Below are 13,517 nucleotides of genomic sequence, written 5' to 3'. Positions count from 1 at the left end.
AATACCTTTGATTGGTACATCAGCATAATCTCCCCATCCAAGTCTTTTAAGTAATCTGATTTCCCAAAATGAGTTTTGGGGCCAGAAACTTCCTACAAATTCTTGACTGAGTTATTTAAAGCCTTCCTTATTCCCTTGAGTGTTTGAATCATTGGGAGAAGAAATTTTGGCCTCTTAGTCAGGTTGAGGAGAAAGGAAGATCATGCTTTACCAGATTGCAAGAACAGTCAGAAGAGGAGGCCCGAACTCTCACCGGTAGCTTCACATTGCAAATGAACAAATGCACATTCAAATTTTGCAGCTACTAAGATTGTTGGCTGAGCAGGTACAAAAATAGCCAGGGAAATCATTGAAGCCTTAACTGCAGTGATTCGCTTAACAATCATGCCAAAAAAAAGATTGTAAAATGGCCCAGGACTCACTTAACAATTGCCTTGCATAACAACAGAAATTTTGGACTCAATTGTATATAAGAAAGGTTTGACACTTAGGTATTAAGACTGGCTTCTGAACAAGTAAGAAAATGATCAGGTTGCTAGTAGCTTTGCCAGTGAAAAACTACATTAATCACAAAACCATTACAGTTGTCCAAGTGTTGCACCCAAAATTAAGCCAAAGCCTTAAAGAAAACAAATATTTTAGGTGCTGGTGGAGAGCCAAGAAGAGGAATGCCCTCTCCATGGTGCTACTGGCTTTTTAGCCAGTGCCACTGTTGCATGAAGGATTAGCATGCATTTGGCATGCTTCAAATGTATTCACTGGGCATTATGAGCTCATTGGTGTTGGCTGCAGACAAAGACAAAGACAGTTACCATTTTACTACAGCACCTGGAAGAGCAGCCTAGGAACACCTGATGCTCCTTCCTTAAAACAGTTCCATTTTCTTCTTCTTGGATGAACTGTGAGAATTAATTAATTAATTAATTACATGCCCCCAGCCTACCAGGGGCTCATATACTGAACATCAGATCTGAGTTTGTGAGGACATTCTGAGTTTGATCTGAGTTTGTGAGGAAGCAAGAAAGCAAAAAAGGAAGGAAAGAAGGAAGGTAGAGAAAGAAAGAAAGAAAGAAAGAGAGAGAGAGAGAGAGAGAGAGAGAGAGAGAGAGAGAGAAAGAAAGAAAGAAAGAAAGAAAGAAAGAAAGAAAGAAAGAAAGAAAGAAAGAAAGAAAGAAAGATATTTTTGTATTATCAACATTACTGTGGGTATCAACTGTGCAAGACGTGCATCAATGTGCAGTCTGGAGGGGAACATTTGTCCTACTTCGATTCCTGCAGGCATGGACATCAAGCTACAGCATGCCTTCCTCGCAAATATTTTCCCCTCATTGTCATGCAGTGAACAAATCTGATTAAGGGGGGGGAAAAAACATCATATGGACTGCATAAAAATTTATTTCCTTCTCAGAAATATGAGATCCCTTAATTGAAATGGAGCAAGGGGAGGGGAAGGCCAACGTTTGCTTAAATAAAATTAAATTGGTAAAACGTACATACCGAGCAGTGGGAAAAGTGCATTTCATTGGTGCAATTCATGGGCTGGGTTAATGCAATGCTTTGGAGGACATAAGACACTCTCAGTGAATTGGCAGCAAAGTATATGGACAAAAATTTGAGGATAGAATTTAAACAGGGCATTTTATCTAACTGATGTTCCAGCACCAAATTTTTTAATTTATTGTCATGTACATCACTGATGAGTCCAGATCAGCCTTATTCAATCTATTTTTAGTTTTTCATTACAATCTCATGTTCATTTCACTAGAGCCACATACAATTCTTAGAGTCAATTCTTTTTCTTCCGTGTCCAGCTCAAACTTTAAACTGCCAGAATGAAGCCACCTTCTTGGCTCTATCGTTGGCCAAAAATAAATCATGATTGGTACATGCTTCTGGTAGTAGCCGACATTAGAATCAGTGGTCTGTCTCATGGACAACAATGCACCAGGGGTGAAATTCAACCAAGTTCTGACAGATTCTGGAGAACCGGTAGCGGAAATTTTGAGTAGTTCAGAGAACCAGCAAATACCACCTCTGGCTGGCCCCAGAGTGGGGTGGGAATGGGGATTTTGCAGTATCCTTCCCCAGGAGTGGGGTGGGAATGGGGATTTTGCAGTATCCTTCCCCTGCCACGCCCACCAAGCCACGCCCACAGCACCAGTAGTAAAAAAATTTAAATTCCACCACTGCCCATGGAAATAACTCAGGACACCCATCTGAGCCTCAGCACCAGATGATTTTTAAAGGTTTCGCCATGTCAGTTAGAAAGAACAGGATGTCAACCATTGTAAAGCAAAGCACTAAAAACTGCTAATATGTCTATTTCCAGCCTGGCTCCGGAAGATGAAAATGCTGGGTGACTGAAATTCTTCTTCCAAAAAATAAAAAAGGCATGCAGGGAAGGATTGTAAAAAAAAAAAAAAAACCAAGATAGTGGTCACAATGAACATGGCTGTGGCTGAGATCTCTAACTGATGCTTAAAAGCTGGTTTCAAGATGTTCTCTTCATAAAGAGTCATCCAGACTCTTTATGTCGCAAAGGTACTGTTTGAAAGGCAACTGAACTTAGTTAGACTAGAATAACAGAGTTGGAAGGGACCTTGGAGGTCTTCTAGTCCAACCCCCTGCCCAGGCAGGAAACCCTACACCACTTCAGACAAATGGTTATCTAACCTCTTCTTAAAAACTTCCAGTGTCGGAGCATTCACAACTTCTGGAGGCAAGTTATTCCACTGATTAATTGTTCTCACTGTCAGGAAATTTCTCCTTAGTTCTAAGTTGCTTCTCTCCTTGATCAGTTTCCACCCATTGCTTCTTGTCCTGCCTTCAGGTGCTCTGGAGAATAGCTTGACTCCCTCTTCTTTGTGGCAGCCCCGAGATACTGGAAGACTGCTATCATGTCTCCTCTAGTCCTTCTTTTCATCACGCTACACATACCCAATTCCAGCAAGTGTTCTTTATATGCTTTTGCCTCCAGTCCCCCTTGTTTCTTTCTTTGAAAATGTTTTGTTTCTCATCCAAGAAGCTTCTTCAGAACTGGTAAGGCCCCCTTGGGACAACCTTGACTTGGATGATTGAGAATCTCCGTAGACAATCATTCAAATGAAATATGGAAGGGAAGGGAAAGGGCAATTGGGGTGCCGAAATCATGTCTGGATAGTAGACTGAGTAGTAGACACACAGATTATTTGGTCATAGCCTTCATCCACTGTAATGAAATATTTTGCACTTCTCCTTAAAACCTAGCAATTATTTCTAAAGATGCCTCTAGGACTATCCATTAGCAGATGCAAATGTTACACAAACCAACATCCTTTTTTTCCCCCCAGCAATGCTGTTTTTGGCAGGGAGTCAGCAGCCACTCTCCAATTTAGGTACTGCATGTCCCAAATTACTTATACAACCTTGAAAAACGTGGTACTTTTTCTCGCGAAAGGTGGTTGGGGAGGCTGAGGTAATTGAGAGATGGTTCTGGAAAGGCCTGTCACATTTCCTTTCCTTCTATTTATGAGGGAGAACTTTCAGCCTCCTCTCAGCATGGACGAGAGAGAATAAAAACATCTTCTTAATGGCCTTCTGAGAGAAAAAAAAGAAGATAAAATTAGCATCCTTTATTTACAGGGGGGGGGAACAAAGATCCTTGTGACTCTAACCTCAGGAAGGAGGCAAAAATGAGCCGAAAAACAACTTCTCCCCCACCTCAACCCCTGGTGTGGAGGAGGAAAAAAAGATTTCTTCCTTTGTTCCCTGAAACTCTTCCGAACTGCAACAACAGAGCTGAACAGCTGAGCGTGTAACTCAGATGAATCTGACACAAGGAGATCTGTTTTTTATTTTATTTGGAGACATCTGTTTGGTGCTATATAATAAAGAGCATAGGACTGTGTGGAATGTCTGGCAGGCATGGGGTTGTTTTTTGGTATTAAAGAAAGGACAGAAATAAAGTCATACTGAGTTTCCGAGAGGTCAGCTCTGTGGCTTCCAACTTTGGATGCAAGCAAGTACTATTTTAATGGAAAAATCGTAACCCAAGGTCTTGTTTAAGAAGGCAGAATGGCTTCTACCAAGCCACACACACAAGCGGGATTTTCTGCTTGTAAATCCTAGTGGTTTATTCTGGCTATAGCCAGAAGATTTTGTTGTTGTTAGTTGCGAACTCGTGTCCGACCCACCACAACCTCATGGACAACTTTCCTCCAGGCCTTCCTCTCCTCTATCATCTCCCGGAGTCCATTTAAGCTCACGCCGACTGCTTCAGTGACTCCATCCAGCCACCTCGTTCTCTGCTGTCCCCTTCTTCTTTTGCCCTCAGTCATTCCCAGCATTCTCCAGTGAGTCCTTCTGATGAATATACAGTAAGGTAAAGGTAAAGGTTCCCCTCGCACATATGTGCTAGTTGTTCCCAACTCTAGGGGGCGGTGCTCATTTTCGTTTCAAAGCCAAAGAGCCAGCGCTATCCAAATACGCCTCTGTGGTCATTTGGCCGGCATGACTAAACAGCAAAGGCACACAGAACGCTGTTAGCTTCCCACCAAAGGGGGTCCCTATTTTTCCACTTGCATTTTTTACATGCTTTCGAACTGCTAGGTTGGCAGAAGCTGGGACAAGGACCGGGAGCTCACCCCATTACGTGGTATTAGGGATTCGAACCGCTGAACTGCCGACCTTACGATAGACAAGCTCAGTGTCTTAGCCACTGAGCCACTGCATTCCTTATACAGTATACTTATACAGTAGAGGTGACAAATATATTTAAGGAATTAGATCTGATAGAAAGAGTGCCTGAAGAACTATGGACGGAGGTTTGCAGTATTGTACAAGAGGTAGCAACTAAAACCATCCCAAAGAAAAAGAAATGCAACAAAGCAAAATGGCTGTCTGAGGAAGCCTTTACAAATAACTGAGGAAAGAAGGGATGCAAAAGACAAGGGAGAAAGAGAAAGATACACCCAGTAAAGCCAGAAGATTTAGTGATGTTCAATCTTCCAATTTCTTTCAGGACCCAAAAGATCATTCAGATAAAGGCTTGACCCAGCTTTTATCTGAATAATTGGGGAAGCTTTGAATGACTTCCATAACAATAGGGTACAATTCTCCCATCTGGATGAAACAAACAATAAACAGAAAGCTACAGGAGAGCTGGCAAAGAGTGGAGATTGGTATTTTCTTCTCATTATGATAGGGTTTTTTTTTTTTTTTTGAAAAGATATTGTGTTTTCGCTGGCCTTTAGAGGCAATTTAGATATTTAAAACATAATCCACATATTGCATTCTGACTGGGGGCAGACTAGACAGATACTCCCTTCTTATCTCATGCTCCTAAGATTATAAAATAAGAATTGAGATAGAAGAAATACTGGGAGGAGGTTAGAAAAGCAGAGCAGGACTGAAAAGGAAACAAAGGGTCTCATGGAATATGAATGCAAAATGCTGATCAAGCGTTTTCATGAAAAGCTGAGAAAACTGTGGCTGCCTGATATTGCTCAACTACAATTCCCAAAGGGCCAGTGGTGAGGGGTACAGAGAATTACAGTTCAGCAACTTTCAGAGGGCCTTAGATGCCTCATCCCTGTTTTTAAATTGTTAGGTCAGAAGAAAAGTCGGACAGGACTAAAAGAGTGCAGATTCCAAGGCAAAAAATTGCTATTACACTGATGTCCATTGGGCTCTATCTCTGCTACCTTCTGAGTCAAGATGCCCAGGCTGTAATCTGGCAGACAGATGCCCTGGATAAAATTTAGAAAAACAGAACACGTTGAAAAGTATTTCCCAAGTCATAGTTTGCAATATAGAAATAGATCTATCCATCGATCTAAATTCTCAAGAATGTTAAAAGTTAGTTTACTCCCAATCTGACCACTTGCCCACACCGCAGATTTATTTTATTTTATTTTATTTATTTTATTTTATTTGTTTTTATATGCCGCCCTTCTCCGGAGACTCAGGGCGGCTTACAATGCGTTAAGCAATAGCCTTCATACTTTTGTATATTTTATACAAAGTCAGCTTATTGCCCACACAAACCGGGTCCTCATTTTACCCACCTTAGAAAGGATGGAAGGCTGAGTGGACCTTGAGCCTGGTGAGAATTGAACTCGCAGTAATTGTAGGCAGCTGGATGTTAAATGCTGTCTTAGTAGGCCACTCTGGCGGAAAATCTAAGGTAAAATGCTTTCCGTTTTCAGTGGGATGAGCTGTGGCTTGAAACCGGGGGCAGTCTGCATGAAAAGCATGTGCTGTACTATGGGATGGGATGCTGGCCATTCCTTTGCTGTGTCTTTGAGCTAGATCATAAGAAACTATACTCCAATAGAAAAAGAAAAATCTTCACAGTCACAGTTTATACAAACAGCCTCAATGGTAGCAATTAAAAACCAGATACTCAAATATCAGAGGATCATTTTGAGTTCTGCAAATTTCTGGGGTCAACCGAGAACCTTCTAAGTTATCGGTTTCACTGCTCAATACGGGTTGTTCCAAAAGTTCTCTCTCAAAGCAGACAGGAGCCAGAAATTTGCTGTTTCCTCTGGACCTGATCTTAACAGCCATAATTCCATTATAGAGTAGAGGAATTTGAACAAATTCAATTTCCCCCCAGTTAACAATATTTCTTGTGTGCTGGGTCTACTGTGTATAAAAGCGACTGCCGGAGATAGTTCTGTCTCTTGCTAAAAGTTATAGGTCCAAAATCAAGCTTCAGTACAAATTATGCTGAACTTGAGGGCCTGCATCACAGTCCGTGACAAATAAACAAGGTACATTAAAAAAAGAGAGAACAGAACGGCAAATACTTATTTAACTGATTTGAAAGGGAACTCGTTTGTGCATAGCAAACCATGATGGAGAAGTTCATTTTTTAAATATACTGAGCTAGTGATATGGTTTCTACTGCCAAAGATCCAACTGGAAGACCTCCTACTGACCTAGATATTCCACACGGTAGGATGAGCTGAAAATGGCAGAGGCTGATTAAGAATAAGAATTATAGAATAATAGAGTTGGAAGGGACCTTGACAGCCAGCGCTATCCGAAGACGTCTCCGTGGTCATGTGGCCGGCATGACTAAATGCCAAAGGCACACGAAATGCTGTTACCTTCCCACCAAATAGAGTGGTCCCTATTTTTCTACTTGCATTTTTTATGTGCTTTCGAACTTCTAGGTTGGCAGAAGCTGGCACAAGGAACGGGAGCTCATAACGCGGCACTAGGGATTCGAACCGCTGAACTGCCAACCTTTTGATCGACAAACTCAGCATCTTAGCCGCTGAGCCACCGCGTCCCTTATAGCACCTAGAATTCTCTAAATTTCCCATGATTCCCTGCAAGGCACCCAGTTGGGAAAGGCCAGCATAAATAATAAGCTTCTAAGCCAGAAAAGAACCATTAATGTAATTATTCATCACCGTCACTGGTGAGATAAGCAAATGTTCTTACATTTCGGTGGAGACTTTACCATCTTCCAATTATTTTGTTGATTCTTTCACAATGAAGTCGAAATGTATTTGTTTTCATAAGACCCTTATGAGACAACTGAAAATGCCATGAAAGAATCCACTCCCCTCCCCCTCCACATTTTTTCCATTGTTGAAGGGTACAGAGCAACCATAAGAAGCCAATTAGGCTAAGTCACAATTCAAAGGCTCCTGAAAGGCCCAAAGAATGCAGGGTGTGCTATATCCTTGCACGCATTCAACAAATACACATACACACATTGCTTAAGAGCAGTTGGAACATCCTTGGCTCCATTTACATTCTTTTCACTATATTCACTATGACATCTGATCCAGCTCATCACTCAAGACCTCTCTGGAGAAATTCCTTAAAACAAATATACACACAATTAAAATGGAAACGTTCGTTTTCCAAAAATGTTTGTAATACTTCAAAGTTTAAAAAAAATGTGCAATTTCTTTCTTTCTAAGATGGGGAAATGCTTTAGAAAGCAGCTGTTTGCCGTTATGTATTGTCTACCTCTGAATCTAAAAAAAGAAGAAGAAAAAAACCCCACAGAAAAACAAAAACATGGCTGTCTGATTGTTACGTGCCGGCAACCAACTTTCCCCTTTTTTCTAAGAAGAAATTACAGGTAGTGTCCAATTTCGGTTGAGCACTACAGAAAAATTTATGTTGTTAAGTGAGGAATTTGTTAAGGAATTTTGCCCCATTTTACGACTTTTCTTGCCCCCATTGTTAAGTGAAACACTGCAGTTGGTAAAATTATTAACATGGCTATTAAGTGAAGTTGGTTTCCCCACGGACTTTGCTTTTCAAAAGGTTGCAAAAGGTGATTGTGACAACTGTCACAAATGTAAGTGACTTGCCAAACATCTGAATTTGGACCAGAGGGATGCTGCAACGGTCATAAGTGTGAAGAACATCATACGACACTTTTTTCAGTGCTGTTGTAACTTTGAATGGTCACTAAATGAACTGTGTAAGTCAAGGACTACCTGTATACACAGGTAGTTGGACTGCTAATGTAACCCAACGATCCTGTGCTTTCTCACTCCTCCAAGCAGTTTTTAAAAAAGTAAATCAAGAGAAAAACTAAAATTTAATGCTCAAATAACCTCTTCAAGGGAAAGTTAGGAGTTGGCAAGTGAAGGACCTGGGAACCTGCCTCTTTTCAAAAACGACTTCACAAAATTAAATTACCCTAATGCAATTTCAAACATTTGCAATTCAGGAGATTTCTAAGATAACAGAAAACTAGGCCATCTCTCAGAAGACATCATGAACATTTGGCAATTGGTCACAAGATTATGGGGTTTTCATACAAGATATTTTGGTCATGAAAGGTTGGGGGGGAAGAATTTAGCAATTCTTCCCAATTTAGCAATAGCAATAGCACTTCGACTTATATCCCGCTTCACAGTGCTTTACAGCCCTCTCTAAGCGGTTTACAGAGTCAACATATCACCCTCAACAAACTAGGTCCTCACTTTACTGACCTCGGAAGGATGGAAGGCTGAGTCAACCCTGAGCCGGTGAGAATCGAACTGCTGGCAGTGGGCAGAGTTATTCTGCAATACTGCATTCTAACCATTGCGCCACCACAGCTCTTTTGCCTTCTGCATCTGAAATGGTTGCTAGTCCAGTTGTACGTGTTTAAGATATAACCACATTTGGAAAGATTCACACAACTTTGCACTAACCCCACATATTTACATTCTGTCATACATACAACCTAGAACTAAGGAGAAATTTCCTGACAGTGAGAACAATTAATCAGTGGAACTACTTGCCTCCAGAAGTTGTGAATGCTCCAACACTGGAAGTTTTTAAGAATGTGTTGGATAACCATTTGTCTGAAGTGGTGTAGGGCTGCCTAAGCAGGAGGTTGGACTAGAAGACCTCCAAGATCCCTTCCAACTCTATTATTCTATATGGTGCCTGGTTCTGTGTGGCTCATAGTTGGCCACTAATATCCCAATAAACAACTAAAAACCCACACACAACCAGGCACCACATAAATAGAACACGTACTTTAGGCATAGAATAGCCCAAAGCACACATTCTGGTGGGAGAGAAATTCCCTGAGGATGGGCTCCAGGACGAGTCTGAAAGCTTGGAAGACTAAACCTATAGTCCCAATGGATCCTGCAAAATCCTCTTCCTTCCCTGAACACAACATAATTATTCTTTGCAGACCTCTGGAAGAGCCACACTACAATATATGATCCACGAGCAATACCTGCAGCTCTATAGTAAGTTCAACCAGACTAAAACCTCTTACAGCCTTAGTAGGATGGGGACACGGTGATATTTGCAACCCCAAGGAAATAAAACCATCACTGCTTTAGGCTGGTAATACATCCAAATGTCCACAACCAAAGATAACTCCTGTTCTGATTCACATCAGCAGGGGCTGTCAGAGAGAAAAGACGCTCTTCAGCAGATCCAAGAAATAAGGTCAGCCAAACCATCTCTTGACAACTTTGGACACAATCCCCTCTTGGGTTTCCAACTGTTTTCCACATTTTCCCGTATGTAAATATCCCCGTGTGTGATATTGAGTTACAGCATGTTTAGAGTACAGTGCAATGGGCCAAGAAGAAAAAATATATATATTCCCAGAAGACCTCATTCAAAACAGAAATGCTTTATTGAAGAACTGGAGGGTGTGGTAGCTTGGAATGAAGGCTTACGTATAGGGTTTAAAAAAAAATAAAAATAAAAATCAGATTTTCTTCTCTCCGAAAAGAAAATTCCTTTCGAAATTCTCCTAGGTTCAGAATTGGCCATCAGAGAGGAAAGATTACAGCAGGAGAAAAATGTATAAAGGCTTCTGGGGTTTTAAAAATTGATCTTTTTTAATACAGTTGCTAGCTGTGGACCTGAGGAACTGTAGACCATGAGATGTGCTGTGTTGCCTATCCTAGCATGGCCTGTAGAAATTTGCTAAGGGTGTCAATTTCTTGAGATAAATAGCACTTGAATTTAGTGTGTATTGATGGCTGCTCAAGAGTAAAGACTCAAAAATGCCTTGGCATGTAGGTGTGGAATTCTGAATTGTGTTCTCTCACCCGATGATATACAATTAAAAACCACAGAGATAAAGATATTGTGAATGCTGATTTCATGTAGGAAAATCATATACAATGTGATTCAAAGCTCTGGGATCAGGGGTGAAATCCAACAGGTTCTAACAGGTTCTGGAAAACCGGTAGCGGAAATTTTGAGCAGTTCGGAGAACCGGCAAATACCACCTTTGGCTGGCCCCAGAGTGGGGTGGGAATGGAGATTTTGCAATATCCTTCCCCCAGGAGTGGGGAGGGAATGGGGATGTTGCAGTATCCTTCCCCTGCCACGCCCACCAAGCCATGCCCATAGAAACGGTAGGGAAAAATTTTGGATTTCACCCCTGCCTGGGATTCTAAAATTTTGAAGTTCCCTGAGGTCTATATAAGAGAAGCTTCTTTGTTCCAAGAAAGAATGAAGGAAAGAAGGAAAGAGGAAGAAAGAGAGAGAAAGAGCGAAAGAAAAAGAAAGAGAGAGAGAGAGAGAGGGAAGGGGAGAGGGAGGGAGGGAGGGAAGAAGGAAGGAAGGAAGGAAGGAAGGAAGGAAGGAAGGAAGGAAGGAAGGAAGGAAGGAAGGAAGGAACCTTGGCCAAGAATCCCTGGTCATGAATGAGCTTCCAAACACCTCTCTTGTTCACTTCTGGAAACAACCCAAAGCAAAGGTATTCATATGGAAGGTTTTATACTCTGCTTTATCTATGTTACCTGCTGGGGGCCATGCCTTGATGTACCCAGTACAATGGACCACAGCATATTGTGCTTCTCCTTCCTTCACCGGGCCCAGACCGTTTCTAAATAGAAAGCAGAGTTTAAAAAAAATAAAAAAATAACCATGTTTGTTTTTCAATCAAGACGATCCTTCAAATTTATTACCGCTACTCTCTGAATCCTCTTTTCATAGTTCAATCAGAGTGACTCCCTCTTTGAAGCAGAGATGTTTCCTATCTGGCCCAAGGTCCAAACTCAAGCGCTCCCTTACGTCAATCGGAAGCCACGGAAAGAGACTATAGAAGAAACTGGGTGAGTCACATACAGCATAAAGCCACAATTTATTTCTTCTGTAAGATCATTTGGAAGTCAGTGTTACTTTTAAAAGAAAATATTGCCAATAAACGGATGTCATTTCTCAAATCTTGCAGCAGAACAAAACATTTGGGATATGAAATCTGCAAATGAATATACGTGGAAAGAACCAATTGAAAAGAACAGCCACCAAATTTGTTGCAATATTTATATTCCCTTCTTGGTCTTCCCTATTTGAAATACAGCTAAGTATACACACACATATATATATTTAAATGTCGCTTATAAATACACAGACATACTTCAACACATACACACATGCAAATGCACGCAGGCAGCCATTAAGCAGAAACGTGCACAAACCACATGTATTTCCTTTAATTACATTCCCCATGAAACGTAATTAACAGGAAGAATGACAAATAATAAATCTTGTTTTGAGCACATTTTAAACCCTGCAATTTAAGAAAACAGATGCTCGTCTCCAACACTAAGAATAACTGTGGTTTAGTCCTTTGGTAAAAGGACATTGGCAACATTGGCCAAAGGGTTGGGGTGAGCATAGAACGAATCGTTCTATGCTCACCCCAACCCTTTGGCCAATGTTTTAATTTGATGGGTCTGTTCAAATTCAACTAGCCCACTGGCACGTTTGCGGAATTCCTTAGAGTCCACGTGTCAAACATGAAACGCCTCTGCCATCACTGATCCCAAGGCCATTAAGAATGTGAACTGATGCTTTTGAGACTTATTTATTTATTTATTTATTGGTTCGATTTATATGCCGCCCTTCTCCGGAGACTCAGGGCGGCTTACAGTGCGTTAAGCAATAGCCTTCATACTTTTGTATATACCTGCTTAGTAGGGCTTTCCCCCCCTCCCCCCAAGTGGTGTTCTTTATTATACAAAGTCAGCTTATTGCCCCCACAAACCGGGTCCTCATTTTACCTACCTCAAACAGATGGAAGGCTGAAAATCAACCTTGAGCCTGGTGAGATTTGAACTCGCAGTAATTGCAGGCAGCTGGTGCTACTTAACAGCACTTTAGTCTGCTGCGCCACCAAGGCTCTTATCTTGTCAACCCAAGCATTGCCTATTACAGTGAGGGTTAACCTTTTTGGTGCCGAGTGCCAAAGCGCTCAGGTGTGCACGCTAATGTACGTGCGCATGCCAGAACCCTCAAAATGCAACACGAGCAATCCACGGATATGCGACCTGCCCCTGTGAATGCGCATCACCCCCCCCCCCGCCCCATGCCCTGTTTTGGCTTCCAGGTTGGTGCAAGAGGTTTTCCGGGCCCAAAATGGGTCACCGGGCGGGGGGGGCTTGTGTGTGTCCCCCCCCCGTGCCCCATTTTGGCCTGGAAAGTCTCCTGCACCAACCTGGAAGCCAAAATACGGTGTGGGGGTGCCGCGTGAGCCCCCCCATGCCCTGTTTTGGGCCTGGAAAGCTTCCTGTACCAATCTGCACCCCCCGTGCATGCGCATCCCCCATGCGCCCCACCCCCTGCACATGTGCGGCAGAGACCCAAACACCAGCTGGCCGGCAGGAGGCCCACTGTTCTGTCCCAGCTACGGACCCCAAAGAACGCAGCACACACAAAGTCTGTACAAACCTTAGTTTACTAAACTAAAATCAGGGTTTTTTTTTTTCAAACAAAGGCTGTTAATTAACTTTCTTAACAGCCTGCAAGAATCCAAAGAATAAATAATCGTAATCTTACTATGGTTGGCAGAAAGCCCAGAAGCAATTTGCAGAGAACTAAGATCAAGGCATGAAGGAGAATGAACGAAGTTGTTCCCTGCAAATTGCTTCAGTCAGCGTTCCTCCTTAAATAGGCTAAGGAAGTGGCCAATTAGCCCCAAGCTTTACTCTCGAAGAGACCTCCTCCTGAGGAGCCACTCCTGCCTTTTGGCAGCTCTGCACACTCATGCATTGAGAAGAGGCTCCTCCTCTTCTTCCTCTTCACTTATG

General features: G+C 42.1%; 1 protein-coding gene across 5 annotated transcripts in view; it reads right to left on the bottom strand.

Moving 5' to 3' along the window:
• ARNT2 (aryl hydrocarbon receptor nuclear translocator 2) overlaps positions 1–13,517 on the bottom strand; it is a 104,258-nt gene that overhangs the window by 32,781 nt on the left and 57,960 nt on the right. For all 5 annotated transcript variants that reach the window (XM_034421392.3, XM_034421393.3, XM_087877919.1 and 2 more), the window contains one exon: positions 11,226–11,311. In XM_034421392.3, the coding sequence (XP_034277283.1) occupies positions 11,226–11,311 (86 nt within the window). The remainder of the gene's footprint in view (positions 1–11,225; positions 11,312–13,517) is intronic.

This window comes from Pantherophis guttatus, chromosome 13, assembly GCF_059756535.1.
Source record: "Pantherophis guttatus breed Tessera chromosome 13, ASM5975653v1, whole genome shotgun sequence".
Classification (NCBI taxonomy): domain Eukaryota; kingdom Metazoa; phylum Chordata; class Lepidosauria; order Squamata; family Colubridae; genus Pantherophis; species Pantherophis guttatus.
The sequence above is the reverse complement of the archived record's forward strand: the minus strand, read 5'-3'. Positions and strand labels throughout refer to the sequence as shown.